The sequence below is a fragment of the Penicillium solitum genome, assembly GCF_028829755.1.
Source record: "Penicillium solitum strain IBT 25940 chromosome Unknown utg000008l_segment0_segment0, whole genome shotgun sequence".
NCBI lineage: Eukaryota > Fungi > Ascomycota > Eurotiomycetes > Eurotiales > Aspergillaceae > Penicillium > Penicillium solitum.
The window spans coordinates 4592748-4617389 of NW_027072127.1; the positions used below are offsets into that span (position 1 = coordinate 4592748).

The window sequence follows — 24642 nt, forward strand, 5'->3', positions numbered from 1 at the left end:
GGGACCTCGGGAGGTATAGAACTTGCATCGTTCACATTCAGATATATTCAAATTTATTCTGGTGATTCGTGATAATTTTATCTTGTCCAGATGACCCAATTACCCCTCAATATGTTTCCTGGTGTTGCGGTAATCACTGGTGCAGGTGGAACTGGTAAACCAACCTTGGAAGCACCCGCAACATTAACATCCGTCACTCACATAAACACACAGGAATCGGCGCCGCAACTACAAAAGCTTTCGCTGCAGCTGGTTGTACCCAAATCGCTATCACAGACCTTAATGACGAGTCCCTAGAGCAAACGGCAAAAGTCGTCACCTCGACATATCCAGAAGTACGGCTGCTAGCAATGGCCGGGGACGTGGCAGATGACCAATTCGCGGATGCATTCATTAATGCAGTTGTACAAGAATTTGGACGAGTGGACTATGCCGTGAACTGTGCAGGAGTCCTTGGCAAGCCTATGCGCTCGGCAGAGATGTCGCTTGAGGAATTCGACCGCGTCAATAACATCAACTACCGAGGTTGCTGGCTCTCATCTCGGGCACAGCTTAGGCAGATGGTCACACAAAGTGGACTCCCTAGTCATGATTCCAATCGGCCACCTCAACGTGGTGCTGTGGTAAATGTTTCCAGTCAACTTGGCATTGTCAGCCGCCCGGGTGCTCGTAAGTGCTTTTTCTCTCTACCCGTGAAACGCATTATTGAGTTTGTGATAGCTGCATATTGTGCCTCGAAGGCTGCTATTATTGGAATGACACGTGCGGATGCCATCGATTATTCCAGAGATGGTATTCGAGTCAACTGTGTCTGCCCTGGCGTTATTGAAACGCCACTAGTAATGGAGAAGCCTGAGGTCCGTGAGGCCATCATGCCAGCAGTGGAGACCGCACCAATGAAGAGAATGGGTCAGCCGGCAGAAGTGGCTGATGCTATTCTTTTCTTGTGTTCAACACAGGCATCGTTTGTTCAGGGCCATGCCATGGTGGTTGATGGTGGATATATAACGGTCTAACTACATGTTGAGATGACAGGATGTCGACGACATAATTCTAATACTTGAACGCGACAGATGCAAATTGGTATCTAGTTCTTATCTGTAGAGTAATGCATCTTCTTCCAGTCAAAATGAGTATCCCAAACATGTCCAGCCCGCAGAATCTTCTCTTCCTGCCACAATCCACCAACAATCTGCATCCCAACTGGCAGCATGATCTGGTTATCTTCCTTTGCTGGAGCAAACCCGACGGGTATGGATAGCGCCGGGTGGCCCGTCACGTTGAATATGGCAGTGTTGATTGTAAGACCCATACTAGGCTTGAGGGAATCCAGCGGGAGTTCTCGCTTTCCATGTCGAGGGGCAACAACCGGTGTTGTAGGCATTACCAAGAGATCATACTTCTCAAACAGCTTTTCGTACTTGTCACTGAGCAGTCGTCCGATATTGGCAGTTTTTCCGTAGAGATCAGGGAATTGTTGCATTAGATATAGACCGTTAATGATAACGTTCTTGGTGGACGGGAACGCTCTCTGGAAACCATCATCAGTCCATGGAAGCCGTGCGCGCTCCATGTCAGTCATGTAAAGCCCTCTTCGGCCTGTATTCTGGCCTAAAAGAGTCTGCGCCCCGGCAATTCGCTGCTGGATAGTCCAGATCGCAGGCCCTTGTAAATGCTCTGGCAGAGATACTTCCTCGATTGTTGCGCCCAGATCTTTGAATTTCTGGGTAGCAGTCAATACCGCGCCCTTGACATGTGGGTCTACCGCGCTGTGCTCAAATCCTTCAACAAGAATGCCGACCCTGAAGCCGTCAAGTGTGTTCGGATCCTGCTGAAGAGTCTCTGCGAATCTGGTAGAGCCTGGCTTCGAGCTACCGACAGCCCGATCATCAATGCCGTCATAACCACTGATGACATCTAGGCATACTGCAGTCTCAAGTGTTGTTCGGGATAGTGGGCCAGTGTGGTCATTAATGGCATCGCCGCTAGCAATCCCAGTGAAGGGAACTCGGCCATGAGTGGGTTTCAGTCCAACGCCTAGAAGCAAGTTAGCTCGTGACACATTTATCCTCAAGTGATAAAGACATCTTACATCCACAAAACGAAGCGGGCACGCGTATACTCCCACCCTGGTCACCACCAATGGTAATGTCCACTATACCGGCGGCGACCAGTGCTGCACCGCCACAGGTACTCCCGCCCGCCGAATAACCTTGAGCATTTGGATTCTCCACCGTACCCTGGGCACTGGTATACGAAGACGTAGAGTGACACATATTTTCACAAGTCGACGTCCCATGGATATCAGCGCCCGCCTCCAGCAATCGCGTTACAACTGTCGCATCTGTAGTGGGTGTCCAAGAAGGAATGATATCGCTTCCCAGAAGCTGCGGCACGCCGGCAACTGCAATGACATCTTTCAAACTGATGGATTTACCTTCCAGAGGCCCGCCCTGGGGATTACCCCGGATAAGAAATCGGTGTGCCCATGCGTGCCCGAAAACTTGTTCTTTTTCACTTGGTCGGCGCACATCCTCGCGTGGATACTTGGTCTGATCGGGGACTGGTTGATAGTCCGGCAATGCGGCTACACTTTCGGCGCAGTCGTGAACTGCTGCTAGAAGCGTGTGGAAATCTTGTGCCTCGGCTGGGTCGATGGTCAGGCCGAACGGTTTGAGGAGGGCTTCTGCATCGCCCGGCTGGACGGGGTTGTTCCTATAACAACTGTCAGTATACGATAAAGCCACCAAATATGGAAACACTTACTCTGAAATACTTGTGAAATGAACTGACATGGTCACTCTTTGACGCCGTTGGATATTCTCTGGATAGTATCTTTGGGGGATGTCACAGTTTATGAGGGGACCCCCATTGTTGTCGTAATCCTTTCCTAGTTCATCGTGATTTTCTCCAACACTATATATCTTGGAGTCCATTAAACTGGGTCTCGTTGTCTCACTGGAGACAATGACTGCCTACCCCAACGTAACCCCAATTGTGTTGGAGACATCTCGGCATTGTGGATGGAGTTCACCAAGGGCAGAGATAAGCAATGTTGTAAATTAAGAAATGTAAATTATCGTGTAAATCAGTATATCAGTCAATCAGGATATCAGTAAATGATGTGAAATTGTCGGTGCGTGATCAACAGGTGAGGGGTTCACCTTCCCCGCATTCATTGGTTTAAAAGCCGAACTTCTCCTGGTAATCGACCGAGTTTGAATTATAACAATTGATCATTCACAATGGCACCAAAGCGAGTTCTTATTACCTATGGTGTGGATGTTGATGCTGTAGCCGGCTGGCTAGGCTCGTATGGTGGAGAGGATTCCACAAACGATATCAGCAGAGGTAGGGTTCGGTGGTTTCTCTCTGGAATTATGCTCTCTAACTATGACATAGGATACTGGGCAGGAACAATTGGAACCCAACGATTGTTGAAGCTGTTTAAGAAATATGACATTAAGACAACATGGTTCATCCCCGGCCACTCCCTCGAGACCTTCCCGGAGGACATGGCCGCAGTCCGGGACGCAGGCCACGAGATCGGCTTACACGGATATTCCCACGAGAACCCGACAGACATGTCTATAGAGCAGCAGCGCGATGTGCTCGACAAAACGTATCGGATGTTGACCGAGTTCGCTGGAAAGCCTCCACGAGGAAGCGTGGCACCCTGGTACGACTATCTTTGATTTGGCATTTATCAAGGGTGCTAATTGCATACAAACAGGTGGGAAACAAGCAAAGAAGGAGCCCAGCTTCTCCTCGACTACGGCATCGAGTACGATCACAGCATGAGCCACGAGGACTGTCAGGCTTACTACCTCCGGACCGGCGACAGCTGGACTAAGATCGATTACAAGCAGAAAGCTGAGACATGGATGAAGCCCCTTGAGCATGGATCCCAGACAGGGCTGGTTGAGATCCCTTCCAATTGGTACATTGATGATCTACCACCGATGATGTTCATCAAGAACGCGCCTAACAGTCATGGCTTTGTCAACCCGCGGGACGTGGAGGATATCTGGCGCGACCATTTCGACTACTTCTACCGCGAGTATGATGAGTTTATCTTCCCGATTACTATCCACCCGGATGTTTCGGGAAGGCCTCATGTGCTGTTGATGCATGAAAGGTGTGTTGTGATGATAACTTTGTGCGGAGTATGACTGACCTTTCACAGGCTTATTGAACATTTCAAAAAGCACGAGGGTGTTGAATTTGTGACGATGGAACAGGTTTGTGATGAATTCAAGAATAAGAACACCCCTCCACCTGGGGCCTTGATGCCTGCAAAGGCTGGTTTGATGTTAGAGAAGTGAAGTCTAATCTGAGGTATAACAATCCAGCGCGGTAGTCGTCAAGTTTTCAGGTTGTAAATTTACTAGTAACTTATAGTAGTAGTTCAGTATTAATATTTACTACTAGCTGTCTAATTAACCAGCAATTACCCGTCCTATATAAACAAATATAAAAACTAGGGTTATATAGGGTTGATTTAATATATAAGATATTACGTTAAGTAGAGTATATTAATGCAGATTGGATAAACACCCAGTACTAATAACGCCTGTTATACTAGGAAGATAATCTTGATTGAGTGATAAATTGAATGCATTTTCTCTCGGGAAACTAGAACGGAGCCCACGCATCGAAATGGCCCGGTTTGTCGCAACTTTGATTCTTAAACGATTCTTGTAGCTGAAGAGGAACACGAAATTCAGCCAAGAGAGAATAGAGCAAAAATATCTCAGTAACGTGCAGTGGCTGTTAGGCAATCAAAGAGTGAGGAAGCAATAGGAAAACACAAGAAATATGGCGAATGGACTAGTACATATCTGGAGCGATAGATCAGGATGAACTAGGTAAGAAAACTAAGGTAGACGTGGAAGGAATGTAAAGGGCAAACATGGGAGAGGGCAAGTAGGCCAATACGAACGAGGCTCAACGCAAATCTTGGCTAACTTTCTTATAGCACTGACCCAGCCCTCAGTTCATCCACGTGGTAACCTATGGTTAACCTCCTTCCACTTAGGGATCATCGTTGGGGATAAAACCAGTCATATCCACAACCCCTTCCGGCTCTTCTGTGAAGAGGAGTTCTACCCTTTAGCAGTAGAGATCCGATTTGTCGTCGAAACGACAAACCCCGTGTTGCCAGCGGGTGTATAACTGGGTTTGTTAGCTCTAGGAACTTCTGCAGTGGTGGTTTCAAACTTACGTTGATGCTGCCACCATCACCGTAAGACCAGAAGGCGTTGTTTTTGCCCATGTAGAAACAGTCGTAGCTGGAACTAGTTAGTATTTCAAATTACGTTCAGGTCTACTCCAAACCTACTCGGTTGACAGCGGCCAAACAGAAAGCGTTTCGCTGTGTAGGCCATAAATCCCTTCCGGATCCTTGATTCCATAGCCCTTGTTGTAGCAGATTGCAGCCACGGCTGTCTCGGGGTCAGGGTTATGGTCCACCATACCCTGGGTGACTGGAAATGACTTTTTAGCACTGGATTTCCAGAGAAAGGAATGGTTCTCTTTCTTCTTACCTAACTGAATGAACTGTTCCCTGGACTAGTTGAGACGGTCAGTTTCCCGTCATATAAAGGCAGAGGCAACAACAAAAACGCAGAGGGAGAAAAAGAGAGCATTGTATAGTACCTTATTCCAATTCTTAAGACTCTTCACCTGACTGACAGCGGCAGCACCGGCAGCATAGATTGCCTTCCCGTATGCGACATTGCCAGAGCTTTCGGTGTTCAGGCGCTTGGTCAAACTCGGGTCCGCATTGAACTCCTCCAAAGCCAGTTTGAAGTCGCTCTCAAAGGCGTTCCAGTCGGGCTTGAAGTCGTCATATACAGAAGCAGGCCCGCTGTCAAGTCCATCAGGGGCAGGAGCAGCGGCGGCGAAGCCAAGCAGAGAAAGGAAAACGACCTGTCTCAGACGCATCTTGCAAAGTTTGATAAGAGGAGTGGTTGTAAAGCAAAGAGAAACTTTGTAGTCTGCTGCTTGGGCTGCGAGGCCGGTATTTATGCTCCATTTCTTCCTGTCGACTCCAGGCGTGCAAGACCGGGCTTTGTTAGCTCTTCCCGGATCCCCCGGAAGAGCTATTTGCAGATATCAACATCTTCGAAAGGGGGGGAAGTAACTTCGTAGAATCCTTCAAGTATGGCAATGGGAAAATAAAGTTGGATAATTGATTGGTATGGGCCAATACCAATGTTGCCTAGTTTACGTGTTAGCTCCATAGTTAAATTGAGTGTAAAGTGGGGAATCCCAAGCATCACTAACCCAGCGAGTGAGACACAATATAGTTAGTGCCAATCCTTTAGACAATAATTTCTCTCTCTACGGAGTAGATTCTAGAAGGAATCTCCTGATAATTCTCGGGTTCGGGATGGTGTTCTGAGGTGTCTCACTCATGGACCACGTTACGAAACTTATCCTATTAGGCGTTATGCTTCAACTATGTCCAGTAAAGTTATTGACATTTGTAGCAAAGGCCTCATTTCGGCACTGGGAACTTGTCTTCCGCGTTCTCTGTGGAAAGATTCACCATACTCATTTCACCCCCCATTTCCTCTCCGAGAATGCTATATAGTAAAGCTGCTTCCTTCCTCCGGTCACTTGTCGTCCTACCTAACCACAAAAACTTTTGACTGACTTATTTCGACCCTCACTGGCACCTTATTATATCTACCTACTCTAGCTTTCACGTCCTTTACCCAAAGACATGAAGCTATCAATTCTTATCTCTAGTTCGCTTTTGTAAGTCGGTCTTATGTTAGATCCTAGGTTATCAAATTGTGTCCTAACAACCCCTCTAGGTTCGGCAGCGTTCTTGCTGATTTACACAACTTCTGCGCCTGTGGCAAGCGTCACGGTAGCAACTCTGTCCAAGACGCATATGTGAGTACTAGTATGACTAGGCAATTGCAAGGTTACAGGAACTAAATTATTTTAGTGGGACTTCAACACCGATGCCTCAACTTATGCATGCACCCGATACCGGAACCGCAATACAGGCACTAAAAAATGGGATCATTGCCCTGACTGTGAGGACTCCGTTCCCGAGCAATTAACAATGTACTCTTCTAATCTGAGATTGACATGCAGGCAAAATGGATACATACGCTATGGATGGATGGTCTGGCACTCCTTCTTGCTTCTCCTTCGGCTTCCATATGGGTGGGGATGAGTTCGATTACTACTGTGGCTTTAAGGGCTTGCAAGGATACTGTAAAAACGCGGACTAAGATATGGAGCTCAGAATGGTCGTGGATTTCAGAACAGCAGACCCAAAGTATCTAGTTTACCCTCTTGCAACCCCGTAGTTCGACCAATCATTTTATGTCGTTTCCATTTTGATGCTTATTTTGCTTGTCTTCCAAGGTTTCTCCAAGAACTCGGATGGAAGCCTGAATTTACTATTAAGGTGGATTCTATTAATTAGACTGATTTGAAGATTGGCAGAGATATCTACCCCAAACCCAACCCCAACACAGATAACTACTAACTACATCCCACATACCCCAACTACATTCATGTATACCTAGGTACCCCAAATCAAGTGCTATAAACCCATCCAATCATACACCATTTTAGACAAGGCACAGGTTATTGGCAGACTAGTCGATAAGGAAGTGATAAGTCTTCTGTTCACCCACAAGGCTATATGGTTGTTGCAGCGTCGAGTATCATTGGCATGCCAACGACACTCAATGCAATATTGCTGCATTCAACCGGCACGGTCATGTTCGGCTCAATCGCAATGACAGTCATTGGTATGTATGCTAACTTGCGTGAGTCCTCGCATGTACTGATGCAGTTTGGGCTTAAGAGTGTTTATATATATCTGTCGCTAGTATTGTGTGGCACGTGCCACACTACTGATCAGTGTTTTCGTCTACAGTACTGCAACTTTGTCTTCCCCTGTAAGATCTGAAATTGACAGACTACCCGAAGTCTAATAGCTTAAGGTGAGCTTGGTAATATCCTCCCACCTACTATCGAAGCTGAGGATGTGCGCCCGGGGTAGATGAATCGTATCAGCGGTGACGCTGTCAGATTGATCACGAACGGCATCACGCTGCCAGTCCTGATCATTAGCGGCTGTGTGTCGCAGTCGGCCTGCAGGCTAATATTGCTAGCGGTTGGCTGTCGTGCGAGTTGGCTAGCGTGCGCGATGGGCATCTTGGCTTGGCGTGTTTCCTTATCTTGGCGCAGGTGGGGGGAAGCTTGTGCTTTTGCGCCAGTGCCTGAGTTTGCAGGGGTGTAATTCCGTGCTAGTTAACTAACTAACTAGTTAGATTCAGGATCATTTAGAGGGGTAATGCGAGGAAGTTCATCTTGTCTCGGCAAAAATCGCAGGATTATTCTATTTTGTAGGTATAGCTGAGGGGAAAGGGTCCACGGGTGCACAAGGCTATGATCTATTGGTCCATTTTACAGATTTAAGGCTAGACAGATACACTTAAAAAGAGGAAGATAAGGGCCTGGACTTTTATACTCGAATAATACTAAAATAATACTCAACTAATACTATTATAGTCTACTATTATAGTCTGACTACTAAAGTATCATAAAGTGTCTCATGTCTTTTATGCGAGGGACCTCCGTTTCCGAATCCGAATGGGACTCCACGTGCTCTTTTCTCTTTGATAGTATCTCGCTCTTCTAATTTCTGTTCCCTTTTCCTTCTCTCTTATTCTTATTCTTATTCGTATAAATATTCATATCCTCCACTCCAGAGCTTGAAGCCCTGGGAAAGCCTGTCAATCATATCACATCCTCACCCGCAGCCGTCCGTTATCACCATATCGTATCATCACATCACCATTCCAGAAAATGGCCCGCAAATTGGCCCTGCTCTTCATATTAATGCACTCACTCCAAATCCTCGCACTTCCAACTCCCTACGAAAACTCAATCGCATTCAAATCCCTGACACCAAGAAATACCTACAATAACCGATACTACTTCCCGGAAACCCTACCCGATCAAGATGAACTCGCAGCAATGTTGAAAGAAACAGCGATGCGCGAAGCAGGCTTCGTACCCTCATCAAACGGCTCACCGTCAAACCCGAAGCCGAAATCAAAGGATCATAAAATGGAGACGGAGACGGAGCTTCGCAAATCACCGGATACGGATATGGATACTGCGATCGGCACGGACGCATCGGGACAATCACAGCCGGATTGGCACACAACTCAGAACACAAAGCTGAGGCAGTTCCAGTCCCAGTCCCAGTCTCAGTCTCGGTCCCGTCTGAAAGAATCTATCGTGACCGCGTTTGCATCAAACAACTACCCGATTTACTGGCCGCCGTTTGGATTCTTCGTTGTTTCGGCTGCGATCGTGTGTTGCTTTACCGTTTTGAGGGGGATCCGCGCTAAGAAGTGAGAATGTGACATGTGATTGTTGGATTAATTTTTCCGTTGAAACTTTCATCTCACACTTCCCTTTTTTTGCTCTCGGAATGCGCTTTTCTATGAAGAGAAGCTAGGGAATCTACTACCATGGGACATCCCAGCCTTGGGAGCTCTGCCCTTTCTCCACTCGGTCGGAGGCTTGGTTCATTACTGTGGGACTTGGACCCGGCAGTCCCGCTCCATTGAATCGACCCCATCTTCGATATGGGATTTCTTCGACGGTTCGATGGACATCGACATAGATGGGGGAATACTAGCTCGGGAATCAAGGCTCGGGGGTATATCCTGAATGACTCGGTCACTCGTCCGTGACGACTTGCCCAAATGTCGTGATTCAACTGGAATCACACCATCACCTTCCTGCCTCGGCTTGCGACAAACAATGAGAATGTCAATTGAATGGAGGAGATATCGAAGAGGACATCTATGTGGGCGGGATAAAATGCTGGGCACTTTGTGGGACTTGCTGGCGAAGAAGCAGCTTGGGAATTGAAGATGGGCAGACATGATCAGATTGAAGATACCTGATTCTGTTTCTCTGGGGTCATCTCCAAATCGATGTTACTGGATGAGAGTACTTTCCAGTGTCAAAATGTCACTGTAGGCTTATTTGTTCTGAATACAAATATTCGAGAATTGCTACACTAAAGAAAGCGCCATGAACCTGCGTAACGTACCTCATACATAACTATCACATAGCTCGAGCTAATATTATATTTGAAAAAAGGGATCTACACAACCTCAAGCAGTATCGCAAACATTCTCATTCGCTTTCAGAAGCATAGATTCTGATGTGTCATGCGACGATGGACTAAATGTAAGCTTACAAGAACCCCAGAAAAGATACATGTGTAATTGATAGCAGTGCATACGCAATGTAGCAGAAAAAGGGTAAAAAAGCAAAGATGCCACACATTGGAATAGATGATAATGATGATAAAGCCTTTAGGCCATCCATGGATAAAATGATGATTACATTGATGTCTCTCTCGCTCTCTCTCTTTTTTGCATCCCCGCCCCGAGGAGGGGAAACCAATAACAGGTAATAGACAAAGGTAACAATGGATATGTACGCGAGAGATTCTATAAAATAGGGGGGGAAATAAAGGAACAGGGAACAACAGCAAGCGCCGTTGATTAAGAATCATCAACAAGACGCTTCTGCGTCCAAGCACGCTGGGCCCCATCTAGAAGAACATCCATGTTCCCGCTGTTATCGCACATGCCGCGGAAGAGGCCGTCTTCTTTGTTGATGAGGTTCCATGGGTGATCGTACTCGATAACCCGGCCGTGGTCGAGGACAAGGACTTTGTCGTAATCGATGATGGTCTGCAGACGGTGCGCAATTGTGATAATTGTGCTGTTGCTGAGTTCGCGGAGAGTCTCTTGGATCTTGGCGTCGGTGGCGTAGTCGATGGATGCGGTTGCTTCGTCCATCATCAAGACGCGGGGGTTCTTGAGCAAAGCGCGGGCGAGACACAGGAGCTGGCGCTGGCCTTGGGAGAGGTTGGAGCCAGACTCTGAGACCTGGCTGTCAAGGTTATTGAAGACGTTTTTGTTGTCGATTACTGTCACTGCGCTGCTGCTCACACCGTTACCGTTGGCGTTGCTTTCAGTCGCGGTGAGACTGCTTGCGGTTGTGGGGGTTGCGGTGCCTGAGGTGCTGGATCCGATTAGGTGCACGCGACGGAGGGCTGTGAAGATCTGCTCGTCGCTGAAGAGACCGAATGGATCGAGGTTGCTGCGGAGGGTTCCTGTGAACAGGGTCGGATCCTGGGGAACAATGGTGATTGACTCGCGCAGGTCCCGTAGGCCGATTGACCCGATGTCAACACCGTCGATGATGATCTGACCCTTCTCGGCTTCGAGACCGCGGAAGAGAGCCAGCGCGAGAGAACTCTTGCCAGCACCTGTGCGACCCACAATGCCGACCTTTTCGCCAGCCTTTACGGAGAATGAGACCTCCTTGAGAACCGAGTCCAGATCGGGCCGGTACCGTGTAGTGTAGTTGTTGAACTCGACCGCACCTTGGCTGGGCCAATCAGACCCAGGTCGTGATTCCTCGATAATAGGGGCTGCTTCCTGGTCTACATCAAGATATTCTCTTACACGCTCGACAGAGTTCATGTTTTGCTGAACCTCAGAGTACAGACGCACAAGCCAGAGGACGTTCTCTGTGAATGTAACGGCGTAGGTCAGTGAAAGACCCGCGGCACCTGCATCGATCGTTCCAACGTTCAGCAACACAAAGGTAGCCGAGAAGAAAGAGACCAGAGCACCGGTCCAGTCGACACGGAGAGCGAGCCAGCGGTTGCTAGCCCAGAGGTAGATGTGCGGCCGGTTGTAGGCATTGATGCGGCGGTGGTTGTCGATCATGAAGCGAGGACTATCACCATAGGCACGAATGGTGACGATACCATTTAGGGTCTCACCGAACTGCTGGTACAGCGGACTACGCTGCACAGATTCCAGACGCTTGAGGTCTCGGGAAGAGTTCAGATACACTGCACCAAGAGCAGTGTACACCAGGGTGATGAACACACCAGCAATTAAGAATCCCGGCGTGATCCACGAGATCAGAATGACAATCATAATCACAGATGCCAGACTGTGGAGCATGCCAATAGCAACAGGAGCAACTTCCTGATCAACAGACTCAACATCCTTGGAGAACCGGTTCATCAGTTGTCCAAGAGGTGTGGAGTCAAAGAATCGGAACTTGGCGTGCATGACCGTCCTGAGAAGACGATCATGAATCTTCCATGATGCATGGAGCGAGCCCCAGAACAAAACAGCTTCCCGAGACAAAGAGATTGCGATGTAGAGGAATCCCAGGAGTGCATACACACCCAAGTAATAAGCCACGTTCACCTCACCATCAACCTCGCTCGCAGAGCTTGCGCCAAGTTGGGGCAGACTCCAGCTGCTCACGCGCCCGACACTTCCAACGTTGAAAGTAGGGGGCTTGAGGTGGGCTGCGGCAGCGTACTGCCCGGCATCCTCAGTCCCACCCTTGGAGGTGTGGTAAGAGTTTGCCCACTGTCTAATCCAGAGGTTGGTAGAAACAGAACCCAATTGCTGCAGACAGAATACAAAAACAGCACCGACCCAATAGTACCATGGGCCCATGGCGCGGAGGTACATGCTGACGGTCGACCATTTGATACTACCAGTAGCCTTAGATTCAGAGAGCTTGGCCTTGTCTTCTTGCTTTCCATTCGGAGTGCCGTTCAAATCTTCATCCTCGACTTCATGGTCCGATGGGACACGGGAGTGTCCACGGGAGCCGGACCGGGAGCCGGGTCGAGACTTGAGGAACTCATCGCCCAATGCACCAGTAGCGGCGACATCGTTGGGTCGACCCTGGGCGGAAATTCTGCCGTTCTCAAGCACCACAACTTGATCCGATTCGGGAACAGTCAAAGCGACATTATGTGTTACCAAAATACATGTGCGGTTCAACATCAGAGGACCGGTAAGAGCTTCACGGAAGATGTGCTTGGCGGTGTGAGAGTCGACAGCAGAGAGACAGTCATCTAGCAGCAAGTGGCGGCCACTGCTGTAGACGGCGCGGGCAAGGGAGATTCGCTGCTTCTGGCCACCAGATAAACTGATGCCCTTCTCGCCAACAAGAGTCTGATCACCAGCATCAAGGATAGCAAGATCGCGTTCCAGAGCGCAGGCCTTGAGCACTGCACGATAGCGACGCTCGTTATAGGGAGAGGCGAAGATGATGTTTTCCTTTACGGTGTCGTTGACCAACCACGCTTCCTGGGCACAGTAAGCAATGCTGTCAACCAGACCAGTTTCAGGGTCCACTGGGAGGTCTGCCCTGTGGGACATTCCACCGGGGAGATGGACACGACCCTCGAGAAGTTTCATTTCTCCGAGCAAAGCCATGAGAAGGGACGTCTTGCCAGATCCAGTGGGTCCAACAATGATGTTAAGCTTGCCGATAAGGAATTCAACGTCGACATTGATCAAACGGAAAGCGTCCAAGTCGGCATCGGCTTCGGTATCTTGGGACTCAGCAGTGGCGCTGTTCCAGGATAGCGTTGCCTTTTCAAGACCAATCTTGACAGGTGTTCCCGCGGTAGTACTATCACGGAGTTGATCGTATTTGCCCGTTTCCTCCTCGTTCAGGTACTTGTCCACACGGTCTAGGGAAACTTTACATTCCTGGACGTGGGCCACCATATCGGCGAGCTGGTCCAAGGGCACACGCAGCAAAGAGAACATGGACAAGGCAGGGAAAGCGATTGAAGGGGTCAATTGTTTCTTCTCGACCACGGTGTACAAGAAGAAGGACATGAACGTGATTAGAATGGGTGTGCCGTACCAGACGGTTGCAGCGCAGGACCAGAGGATGTAACGCCTGCGCAGGGCTTTTAGTTCGGTCCTGCGCTTCTCGCCGACAATGTCCTGGAATCGCTGCTCCCAAGCAAAGTACTTGATGATGCGGATGTTTTGGAGGACTTCGTTGGTGGCGTGAATACGGGCATCGGTGCCCTTCAAAATCTGGTTCTGGACCTTGTTGAACTGGCGGGCGATGAAAAGGTTGATAGGTAGCATGAGGGCCATCAGGGCGATACCGGCAAATGAGCTGAAACCCATGATGTGGTAGAGCAAAGTAATCGCCATTATGATCTGTACTGGCACACTAGCCCACAAAAAGTGGAGATAGGCGCCAACCTCGCTTACCTTGAACGAATCGATCGCCATCAAGTTGATAATTGTGCCAACATTGGCTTGTGTAGGTTCCTCGGCTTCTGTGTCTGGCTTTTTGCCAGCCTCGGCATCATTTCCATTCGTGGCCTTCTTCTTGCGACCAAAGGAAAAGAGCTTTCTTTTCTTATCCTGGGGCAAGATTGGATCTTCTTTCTTGACAGCCTCTAATGAAGCACCAGCCTTGCGGCGAAGAGCTTTGGCATAGATTTCACCAATGATGATCGCACGGACTTTTACACCCATCTTACGACCAATGTATAAGGATTGTCCATCGGCCACACCTTGGACCGCGGCGCAACAGAAAAGCAGAATAGCGAACAACCAAGCCGCATTGGGCGTGGTCGACCGGGGATCTTCCACGTACTCAAGGATAGCCTTGAGGAGCAGACTAGGCATGAAAACAAATAGATTGGCGAAGATTGTCCAGGCACCCTGCTTTAGAAGTGTGCCCATGAAGAACCGAATCAGCTTCCATGCCAAAGAGCCGTTCATTTGTCTCTTGCGGAAGTCTGAAAGCACGTGCGAAGCCTTCTGAGACGGAGTCAGGTTCCAAACATCCGCAAGCTCCAGGGGTTGACGATAGCCCTTCATGACCAAAGGGTCGAGCCAGGAAAATGTCGCAAGGGACAGCAAACTGGCCATGGGATGTGTCGGAGGCTCCAATCCATCTTCGCGCTCAACCAGAACTGGCTTGTTGCCTCGGCGAGTGGTGAGTGCAATGAGCAGCAGCACCGTACTCAGAGCGAACTGAATGCTGCTGAGAATCAGGGCGTTCTGGGACAAGGGGTGGATAATGGCGGATCGGAAGACCATGATGTTGAACAACCACTGGAAGCTGTATAGAATTGCCGTATGGGTCCATAGTCTCGGCGCGGAAGAAAGATCCAGGGTCGATAAGAGGAACCGGACCAGCACCAAGAAAAGGGTATAGCCCCATGATACAAGCCCAGCCACGGCGGGAAGGGTTCCATGTCGGCCCCAGGCGTGAGTGGACAAAATGACGATGTAGAGCGCAACTTGTCCAATCAAAGCTGCGATTTCAAGTAGTACAACAGTTATTTCCCCACGCGGGCGATTGACCTCAACCTGAGATTGTTCGTGTTGTACAGCTTGGGATAGTATCGTATCGGACTCGTTTTCCTGCGTCGCACTGGGGACCTCCTCTTCGGAGTCATTGTTCGGGAGGACCTTGTAAGCGACACCTTTTCGGGTGAGGACATATCGATGAGCGAGGCGAATTAGGATCAGCAGCAGCGAAGCGCCGCATACTGTGAGGGGAAGTATGACCTGAAGAATGCTATTAAGACGTATCTTGTGATCAGCATAAAATTTCAACGGTCGGGATTGCCATTGGTGTAGACCCACTTGCGCTGGAAGCAACGAGACAGGTCATCAATGGCCCAGACGGGGCCTTGACATTGCGGCAGCATGTTTGACCGCAAAGCTCGCAGAAAACTGAAGCTCTCGGAGCTCACGCGACTCGATCACACAGCTCTTCAGCTGGCGATAGTAATCAATGAGTAATGCGACCGGGATTTGATTATTGTGAACCACCCCTTTAGCGACAATATTTTACTAGATTACCGGACAAGGCTGGCATCGCAAAGTCAAGATTGAACTGTGACGCCGGGATGAGGGTTCCGAGGGATCGAGGGCCGTAGAGGCAAAAGAGTAGGGAGAAGTCTACTCAGAATGTGCAAAGCAAGGATCCAAGATCTTTTCCAGGGTTGTGTTGAGGAGGGTAGGGGCGGGGGGAAAGAATTTCGAAGAGAGAAAATGGCAAATGGCAAATGTTCCAAAACCGGCGGTGGACGGACTCCGGGTAGAGGGTGGGTGACATTGGCCACCACTGAACTTTGGTGGTGGAGTGAGGTACCATATACCCGTGGAACTTGTCATATTAATAATGGTGGCTAATATTTCTATCACAATGTCATTCTTTTGACTTAAACTCCTTTGGGAGCCCGAGGGGTAACAAATTACTCCAAATGTTTCAGACGCAGTCAAAATGGTTCAGATGACCTATCTCAATCGGCTTATCCCGATTCCCCACTAAAAAACAACGCCTTAAAAACGCCTTAAAAGGTCTTAGAACCTCTTAACTATCGTCTTTTTGAAGAGGTCGAAGTTGCGACTACACAGCACTCACTACAATATATATATAGACATCAGAAGGACATGGTCAATTTTGACATTCTCCTATAGCACTGCATATTAGTAGTTCATCCACTCTTCCTCATCGTCAGAAAATGCATCATGATAGGGGTTCCTCTCAAGCCAAGCGTCAGGATTGAAAGTCCGCCCAAATTCGAGATAAAACCGAGTTAGAGTGCTGTTGAGGCCTTTACTACATGTCAGCAATTCTTTTTCTCTCTTAAAGAACTTATCTTGGCCCATACTATCGAGTGACATGGCACGCGCAGGTTGTAGAGAGAAGCGAGAAGTATGCTCACGGAAAAGAATCAACGACTTTGGAATAGCGGTTCCTTATACAAAAAATTAGTTTGGCGTCTCTGAACAAGGTCATTTAATCACCTTTGGGTATGCACAAATAATGAGCTTCCGCGGCGGCCTTGCCACTTTCTACCACTTCCAAATAATAATCATTCGACATCCGTGTGACCTTTTGCATTAAGTGCGTATTCGGCATGAATAATGCACCATTCGACCTAAGTAGGTTAGCAGACGAATAAGGTGAAGTGGCGTTTCGCATACACTTGACTGTTCTACTTAGGTACACCAGGCCGTCCACATTGACTTCTACTCCATCTTCGGCTTCCCGGCCATATTGTTCAAATGCTTTATCATAAAGCCTTGAGTCAGGGTGTACCTGAAATCGATACAAGCTTGCTGGAGAAACCGAGTGCGCCGACACATATGAGAAAGAGCGGCGATCCGGGAGACGTGATATGCTAAGCACAGGCGCCTGTGCGTGACGAAGGATATTTCGGAACATTTTTATGGGCAGACGATATTGTCGGGGATCGAGAATCGTAAAACGTAGTTGATGCTCAGGGAGCTTGATGACGAACCAATCACATCACCGTCCAAGGCACAAATGTATATATATTGTTGGAGTTTCCCATTCGAGCAAAGAGCCTGCACTTACAATCCCGTAATGACTGCGATGGGGGTTATCTCACAGTGCCTCCATCTCAATATAGTCTCCAGGCTTACTGTTGCTGATAGGCTTTAAGGTGTAATTGGGCGAGTTTATGAAAATATTGAACGGATCAGGACGCTCGAGTCGTGAGGTAATACCACATGGCTCCGTGGCTTCAGTGATATTCATCGTGCAGAATCAATGACCTTCCAGACCGTATCCGGCATAGATCTCCGGGAAACAGGGCATGAATGTCATATCGTGGACTTTGCAGGTGTCGGCGGTAATAGTCAAAGCAGGAGTGTCGTGGTTGGCGCGGAGATGTTCCCCTATATCGGGACCTTGCAGTCGGAACCAAGTGTAAGACATCCGAACATGCTCCTTTAGGCCTGGCTCGTTGACCCAAGCCATGAAGTCAACAATATGGAGACTGTGGATGTCGACAATGCGGAACCGCTCGCCTTTCGTAACCTCGAATATGCAGCCGTGGGTGGCAGGCACGATGTGTGTCTTCGCAGTGGCAGGAAGGTTTCCTATGATTGTCGAATAAATCAGTACAATATTAAAAGAATGTCTTCAACAGATCCAACTAATGACACTAGGTTTCGTTACCATGTCGATGATCCAAACTTTGATATGCATTTGTGGTATGATCCCCGTCCAGATTTTGATACAACTTTTTGGATCAAAGATACGTGCATTGAACCCAGTCATAGTCGACACATCGGCATTGGAGATATAGCCATAGCCAACCGCTGGGCAGTGTTGAGGTTTGTAAACCTGATGTAGGTAGAAGAAAACCTGTATGATTGACTTCCGGAGGAGGAGGCATACTTAGAGGAGCCGTATCGGCCCAAGTCAATCCAGGGACACTGCTAGGTGTCGGGCAAGTCTGCTGTATATTGAAGGTTTCTCGCGTGGACACAGGCAGTGTTTGCTTTGAACTAGATATAAGTGTGTAAGGGTGGTATATTTAGTCGTGTTCCGAACGACACGACTACAACCTAAAGTACTTTTGCCTTTACTCTTTACAGACCTCACAAATACAAGTTTGCTTAATTCTCGCTATTTTCATTCTGTTTCTAGGCATTGCATGTTCTCGAATAGGTTGTTTCGAGAACTCGATTCGTTTGGGTAGATCGTCTATAGTATTCCGTTAATTATATATCTTCATAACCTGATAACCAGTGAGATTCAGCATAACAATTAAATCTTTCTAATATGGATGAGAATATTACCACAATCAGTAAAGCAAAGGCCTATGTAGATATCATCATGTCTACTACAACTAGAACCTTGAATTAAACTGTAAAATATACATATGACTTAGAAAATTGAACTGAAGACAACCTGGGGATTTTTAGTTTAGGTATCCAAGCTTATCCAAGCTTATACATTGAGTATAGAAAATTGAAGCATTAGGAATTTGACATTAAATATTTTATTTGAGAATTGATACAAATATAGAAATACAAAATTTATCAGCAGAATCTGCTGGAGGTGGCGCTGAGGACTGCCGGGTACCCGGTCGAACGCCTCTTAGTCAGAGTCACCGAAATTTCAGGCATCCGTTGATCTTAATAGGCATAGGAGGTCTCGCCCCTCGGCCCTCGTGATCCCGACATTGCCTAAACTGTGACGGGGTTCTTAATTATACCACACCCACTTTTGCTTCAACTTGCATAGGCAACCAGTGCTGCCTCGCGACATTTTACCTATATAAAGATAGATTGCCCCGCGCGTTATCATCTTTCCAAGTGCATCATCTTCAAATTCCCGTCTCTGATCGCGATGGCGGAACGCATCTTGATGAACGAATTCAAGACCCTTCTCAAGGAGAAGTGGGTTCACGTCCAGGTATGTTCACCACGTCACTATTGAGCGTCTTTGACACTTCTACACCTGCAGGTTACTGACATATCTTGCACAGTTGCACGATGACGACATCTTCAACTGGGATGTCGCTTTGATCGTGATCAACCCGGACTCATTGTACTACGGTGGCTATTTTAAAGCCTCAATGACATTCCCGTCCAACTACCCTTATGCTCCACCAAGTATGATACCTTCCCCGGCTCCTTCTGGTGTTCAATGTGACTGACGAGATTTTTATCACTATTAGAGTTCCGTTTCTTGAAACCTCTTCACCACCCAAACATCTACCCCAGCGGCAAGCTATGCATTTCCATCCTTCATGCGCCCGGCGAGGATGAAATGTCTGGGGAACTTGCTTCGGAGCGCTGGTCCCCTGCCCAGCGTGTCGAGTCGGTCCTGATCTCCATCATCTCTCTGCTTGACGATGCCGAGCCTTCCTCCCCCGCGAACGTCGACGCTGCCGTCTTGCTTCGAAACGAACCGGAAGCCTACCGCCAGCGTGTTAAGGCCGATGTCGAGAAGTCTAAGCTCGATATCCCCGCTGGCTTTGAGATGCCCACACACGATACTCCCGTCCGTGAGCCCGTGGAGAAGGAAGACCACGACTTCTGGGCCGACAGTGATGTCGACAGCGATGTGTTCGGTGGCAGTGACTCTGATGATGATCTCGACATGGAACAGTCTAGCGGCAGTGATATGGAGGAGGACGAGGACGAGGACGAATCGGCCAACGAGGATTCCACGGAGACGAAGAAGGTGTAAGGACAACTTTTGGTGTCTTTCGTCCGGAGAGTTGCTTCATGATCAATCGTTTTCATGTCTGCTTCTCTAAGCATATTCAGCATTCTCGGCGCACCTTTGATCTTTCATATGATAGGCGTTTAGCGGGGTCAAATTTTTTTTTCCAACATTATGGGTTTTATGGTTTATGATAACATGCAATACCCTAATGTTGCACAGATATTTTAGCGAAATGAGATCAAATTCTAATCCTTTTTTAAATGTCAATCAAACTTTCAGCTATATCAGCCCTATCTGCATATCATATGATTGAGTTCACTTAAGCCAGATGAATCTGGATTGCCGAGCAAAAGTGGACTCTCCTCCCCCCACACAGCCCCCCACTTTAAATCCAATGTCTGTACGGAGTACTGTATGTATGGCCCCTATATCGGACCTCTAATCGATCCCAACATCATAACTACATCCACCTACTCACTAAACCCAGACACCAACTGCCTCAACATTACATCGAAAGAGAAACCAACCACCAATCCAAGATGGCAACCCAAACCCTCGCCGACTGGACAGTCTCTCTATCCTACCCCGACCTCCCAGAAGAAGTAACCCACGCCGCCGTACGAAGCTTCTACAACATAGCCGGATGTATAGTCGGTGGGAGCCAACATCCAGCATCAACAATCGCCCGTAACGCCCTATCCCCTTTCTCAGGACCACCGACCTCCCACCTCCTCGGCACAAACACCTCCACCGACGCCATGCACGCCGCACTCTTCAACGGAATCGCCTCCCACGTCCACGACTACGACGACACCCACCTAGACACAATCATCCACCCAACAGGCCCAGTAGCATGTGCGCTCCTCGCCATAATCCCGACCCTCTCACACCCCGTTTCCGGTACAGAGTTCATAACCGCGCTGGTCGCTGGTATTGAAGCCGAGTGTAAAACCGGTCTGGCTGTCTGGCCCGTGCATTACGACGTCGGCTGGCATATCACTTCTACGACGGGGTCGATTGGCGCTGCTGTGGCGGTGGCGAAGTTACTTTCCCTGTCGGCTGAGAAGGTCGCTCATGCGATTGGTCTTGCGGCTACGCAGGTTACTGGGCTGAGGGAAATGTTCGGGTCGCATGCGAAGTCTTTTCATCCTGGAAGGGCGGCGCAGAATGGGTTGCTTGCTGCTTTGCTTGCGCGGGAGGGGTTTACGAGTTCGGTTGAGGCGCTTGAGGCGAAGAGGGGGTGGGCTAATGTTGTTTGTGCTGGGGGAAATAGGCTCGAGGAGGAGATTGGGGGGCTTGGGGATGCTGGACGGTGGGAGATTGTGAGGAATGCGTTTAAGCCGTTTCCTTGTGGGATTGTTGTTCATCCTGTTATTGATGGGTGTGTTTGGTTGCATGGGGAGTTGGAGAGGGTTGGGGTTGATGTCGCGGATATTGAAGAGGTTGTTGCGGATGTGCATCCGCTTGTTCTGGAGTTGACGGGGAAGGCCACGCCGAAGGATGGACTGGAGGCTAAGTTTAGTGTTTATCATGGTGGTGCAGTTGGCCTATTGTTGGGGAAGGCTGCGCCGGCGCAGTATGAGGATGATGTGGTACTTGATGGGCGGGTTGTGGCATTGAGGGCTCGGTTTAGGGCGGTTCCTGATGAGAATTTGCGGGCGGATGAGTGTCATCTTGTTGTGAAAGTGAGGGGAGGGGCTAGTATTGAGAAGCATGTCGACTATGCTATGGGTAGCTTGGAGCGCCCCATGACGAATGAACAGTTAACGGCAAAGTTCGTTGATCAGTGTATTGGGATTCTGGGAGAAGAGCGGACTGACAGGGCGAGTCGGTGGTGTTGGGGTTTGGAAGAACAGGCCGACGTGGGTCGAATTAATGACGTATTGTAGAGCATATGTCGAATGTATGACTACATCTACTTGCTACGGGCCTAATCTAACCTATTTTGTGGTGTTGAAATGCCGGAGAAATCTTTGTTTGATAAATCAAAACCTATTCTAAATCACTCCGAACTTATGGTTGTAGACATGTTACGCGAAGCAACGAAATAGCGAAATAGCAAAAACAATCTGTGTATAGGAGTGTAGTGGCGGGATAAACCCGCGGATTCGTGTTGGAGAATCCAAAAAAAAACCGAGATAAAACCAAAGAAAATATGATGTGCGCCTGTGTTAATCCATCCATCCGTATGCCCGGGTTGTGGGGTTTGTCACAGACAGAACCCTAACAACCTTATAATCTATGCAGAGACAGCATCCTTGATCTCGCTGTAGATAGCGCCAAGCTCCTTGTGGAAGGCCTTCTCGGCGCTGTCGATGATGCTGCCAATGCGCTCATCGACAGTGGGCTCCTTAGCCTTGACACCAGCCTTGTAACCACCTTCGGCAACAATCTGGGTGTAGTTGGTGGAACCACCACCATTCCAGGCGAGAAGCTAAGATAAAAGTTAGCCTAATCCATGTCATCTAGATAAGGGGGAAAACTTACGTTGGGGGTGTCGGAGGGAATGTCAGTAAGGGTGCCCTCAGTGGCGACGTTAATAAGAGTGGCCTTGAGCTGCTTGGGGGTGACATCGGCGACGGCATAGGCGGAGTCCTTGGAGGGTGCCAGGGAGACGTAGTAGGCCAGCAAACCGGCGATGTGAGGAGAGGCCATAGAAGTGCCGGAAATGGTGTTGGTGGCATGCTCGCTACCAACCCAGGTGGAGAGGATGTTCAGACCAGGGGCGAAGATGTCAGTGCACTTGCCGTAGTTGGAGAAGTAAGCACGCTCATCAGCCAGGGTGGAGGCGCCAACAGTGACGGCCTTCTCGGCAGCAGCGGGGGAGTAGTTGCAGGCGTCAGCGTTGTCATTACCGGCAGCAACAGCGAAGTGGATACCAGCGTCAACAGCGGCATTCACAGCGAGATCCAGGGTGCGGGAGCTACCACCACCGAGAGACATGTTGGCAACGCTACCCTTGAACTTCTTGTCGCCCTTCTTGGACTTCTTGATGTGAGCCTCGGCCGCCCATTCAACACCCTTGACGACATCGGACATAGTACCCGAGCCGTTAGAGCGAAGAACCTTGACAGCGTAAACGTTGGCCTTCTTGGCAACACCGAACTTCTTGCCGGCAATAGTACCAGAGCAGTGAGTTCCGTGACCGTTTCCATCCTCATCGGCATCACCCTGGGGGATGGTCTTGCCCCAGTTAGCACGGCCCTCGAAGTCAACGTGCTTGGTGTTGGTGCCAGTATCAATAACGTAGGCATCGACACCCTCACCACCCTCCTCGGCATACAAATACTTGTTGAAGTTACCGAAGGAGAGGCTTTCCCGGTGAGAGATACGGGCAAGACCCCAGGGGGCGTTCTTCTCAATAGTACCGTCGGTCATAGTACGGACCTCAGAGTCCTTCTCAATGTAGTCAACCTATTTGAGTCATATTAGCCGCCGACCTCGGGAACTTCCGCAAGGAGGGAATGGGGATACTAACATCGGGATGACGGCGGATCTGCTCGATGACATCCTCATGGAAGTGACCAGCATATCCTGTGAGAGATCCAGCAATCTGGAAAGTGTGCTTCAGGCCCATGAAAGCCTCAAAGTCAAAGTCGAACAGGGAGCGCTTCTTCAACTCCATCCGACCGGTATGAGCGGTGTGCACCTCCTGCAACCAGCTCTGGTGAGCGGAGGCAGAGCTTTGGTCAACATGCTTCTTGAATACAATGATGTAGGAATCCGGAATATCTTGGGAGGTCATGGAGGAGAGGATAGGAGCTGCATCGTTGTGGATGGAGCCTACTGCCACGGGCGAGGCAGCTGCCAACAACGGGAGCACGGTTAGGCTGAGGAAGCCTTTCATGCTGGGCAAAGTAGATAAGTAAACACGACAGAAGAAACGATAAAGTAAACGATAATTGTAGGTTGGAAAGGATGAGTGAAGGATAGGTTGGATGAAGAGGAGAAGGGGGAAGATGAGGAGAAGGGCAGCTTATCTAGGGAGGAGACGGGGGATCGATGATGCAAGCGGGCATTACATACGGTTACGCCGGTGGATGACCTGTCGATGTCGATCCAGTGGAGAACTGTTTGGGAATGGGGGTACCCGATACCGTATGGTATGGTCACCTAGGTCTCGGGAACCCATTAAGACATCTGGAGCATCCACTTGACTTATCATGACTAGTATATCTGATTAGACTTATCATCATTTGAAGTATGATTTGAATTGTTTGAATATCTCCCGGGCACGAATAATAAGTAAAAAACAAAGTACCTATATAGCAAGGTGGTGCAGGTGGTCACCTTCCCCCCGGGTACCTGGCAGTCTCACCTTGCTATAGGCTATAGGCAACCCCCTCGCACGGCCCATATTCTCCAAGGCAACTCATCCTCCGAAGTCGCGTGCTTTGTGTTCGGGTGACTCAAATGTTGGTCCAATCCCCCCTTGTCTTGCATGAGAGTGCCATTATTGGGTACAACTTTGCCAATCTGCGGAGAAGCCCATCACATCATAGGATCACTTCCAAGCTTCTCCACATTGCTAAGAGCTGCGTCTTATCGCGCTTATCATGCCCTATCAGCTATCGCTTGTAATTTTGAAGTTTACCATTCTTACAATACAATAACAGGGCTGTGTCAATGTGTCCAGCCCCCTCTCCAAAGAGCCACTGAGTCACCTGATATCCAACTTTCCCCTCCCTCCCCGATAGCGAATTACAGTGGCTGAATATTTGACATGGGGTTCTGCGGATGACGAGTGCTGCAAATTCTCCTAAC

General features: G+C 48.9%; 12 protein-coding genes across 12 annotated transcripts; 6 read left to right on the forward strand and 6 right to left on the reverse strand.

Annotated features, from left to right (window-relative positions):
• Window positions 1–90: 90 nt before the first annotated feature.
• Window positions 91–1016, forward strand: N7455_011043 (SDR family NAD(P)-dependent oxidoreductase; the record flags this gene model as incomplete). The annotated part of the gene is made up of 3 exons (XM_065606573.1): window positions 91–154; window positions 214–669; window positions 721–1016. The coding sequence occupies 3 exons, from the start codon at window positions 91–93 to the stop codon at window positions 1014–1016; spliced, it is 816 nt and encodes a 271-aa protein (XP_065460536.1).
• Window positions 1017–1087: 71 nt separating this feature from the next.
• Window positions 1088–2795, reverse strand: N7455_011044 (putative amidase; the record flags this gene model as incomplete). Its single annotated transcript, XM_040961223.2, has 3 exons — window positions 1088–2037; window positions 2093–2715; window positions 2767–2795. 3 exons carry the CDS (start codon window positions 2793–2795, stop codon window positions 1088–1090), a joined length of 1602 nt encoding a protein of 533 aa, XP_040808365.2.
• A 450-nt stretch (window positions 2796–3245) lies between these two features.
• On the forward strand, window positions 3246–4325 carry N7455_011045 (polysaccharide deacetylase family protein; the record flags this gene model as incomplete). Its single annotated transcript, XM_040961188.2, has 4 exons — window positions 3246–3351; window positions 3403–3679; window positions 3734–4138; window positions 4187–4325. 4 exons carry the CDS (start codon window positions 3246–3248, stop codon window positions 4323–4325), a joined length of 927 nt encoding a protein of 308 aa, XP_040808359.1.
• Window positions 4326–5112: 787 nt separating this feature from the next.
• N7455_011046 (uncharacterized protein) lies at window positions 5113–5946 on the reverse strand (the record flags this gene model as incomplete). Its single annotated transcript, XM_040961185.2, has 5 exons — window positions 5113–5175; window positions 5225–5291; window positions 5342–5486; window positions 5547–5571; window positions 5659–5946. The coding sequence occupies 5 exons, from the start codon at window positions 5944–5946 to the stop codon at window positions 5113–5115; spliced, it is 588 nt and encodes a 195-aa protein (XP_040808347.2).
• A 784-nt stretch (window positions 5947–6730) lies between these two features.
• Window positions 6731–7253, forward strand: N7455_011047 (uncharacterized protein; the record flags this gene model as incomplete). Its single annotated transcript, XM_040961186.2, has 4 exons — window positions 6731–6765; window positions 6825–6906; window positions 6962–7052; window positions 7114–7253. 4 exons carry the CDS (start codon window positions 6731–6733, stop codon window positions 7251–7253), a joined length of 348 nt encoding a protein of 115 aa, XP_040808379.2.
• Window positions 7254–8844: 1591 nt separating this feature from the next.
• On the forward strand, window positions 8845–9402 carry N7455_011048 (uncharacterized protein; the record flags this gene model as incomplete). The annotated part of the gene is made up of 1 exon (XM_065606574.1): window positions 8845–9402. The coding sequence occupies one exon, from the start codon at window positions 8845–8847 to the stop codon at window positions 9400–9402; it is 558 nt and encodes a 185-aa protein (XP_065460537.1).
• A 1166-nt stretch (window positions 9403–10568) lies between these two features.
• N7455_011049 (uncharacterized protein) lies at window positions 10569–15589 on the reverse strand (the record flags this gene model as incomplete). The annotated part of the gene is made up of 2 exons (XM_040961190.2): window positions 10569–15456; window positions 15525–15589. The coding sequence occupies 2 exons, from the start codon at window positions 15587–15589 to the stop codon at window positions 10569–10571; spliced, it is 4953 nt and encodes a 1650-aa protein (XP_040808331.2).
• Window positions 15590–16360: 771 nt separating this feature from the next.
• N7455_011050 (uncharacterized protein) lies at window positions 16361–17115 on the reverse strand (the record flags this gene model as incomplete). Its single annotated transcript, XM_065606575.1, has 3 exons — window positions 16361–16501; window positions 16559–16645; window positions 16695–17115. 3 exons carry the CDS (start codon window positions 17113–17115, stop codon window positions 16374–16376), a joined length of 636 nt encoding a protein of 211 aa, XP_065460538.1. The 3' UTR covers window positions 16361–16373.
• Window positions 17116–17460: 345 nt separating this feature from the next.
• Window positions 17461–17877, reverse strand: N7455_011051 (uncharacterized protein; the record flags this gene model as incomplete). The annotated part of the gene is made up of 2 exons (XM_040961180.1): window positions 17461–17795; window positions 17853–17877. 2 exons carry the CDS (start codon window positions 17875–17877, stop codon window positions 17461–17463), a joined length of 360 nt encoding a protein of 119 aa, XP_040808349.1.
• A 1176-nt stretch (window positions 17878–19053) lies between these two features.
• Window positions 19054–19899, forward strand: N7455_011052 (uncharacterized protein; the record flags this gene model as incomplete). The annotated part of the gene is made up of 3 exons (XM_040961189.1): window positions 19054–19119; window positions 19193–19319; window positions 19385–19899. 3 exons carry the CDS (start codon window positions 19054–19056, stop codon window positions 19897–19899), a joined length of 708 nt encoding a protein of 235 aa, XP_040808373.1.
• Window positions 19900–20417: 518 nt separating this feature from the next.
• On the forward strand, window positions 20418–21767 carry N7455_011053 (MmgE/PrpD family protein; the record flags this gene model as incomplete). The annotated part of the gene is made up of 1 exon (XM_040961213.1): window positions 20418–21767. One exon carries the CDS (start codon window positions 20418–20420, stop codon window positions 21765–21767), a length of 1350 nt encoding a protein of 449 aa, XP_040808358.1.
• Window positions 21768–22117: 350 nt separating this feature from the next.
• On the reverse strand, window positions 22118–23725 carry N7455_011054 (S8 family peptidase; the record flags this gene model as incomplete). The annotated part of the gene is made up of 3 exons (XM_040961208.1): window positions 22118–22312; window positions 22366–23292; window positions 23357–23725. 3 exons carry the CDS (start codon window positions 23723–23725, stop codon window positions 22118–22120), a joined length of 1491 nt encoding a protein of 496 aa, XP_040808342.1.
• Between the last annotated feature and the right edge of the window lie 917 nt (window positions 23726–24642).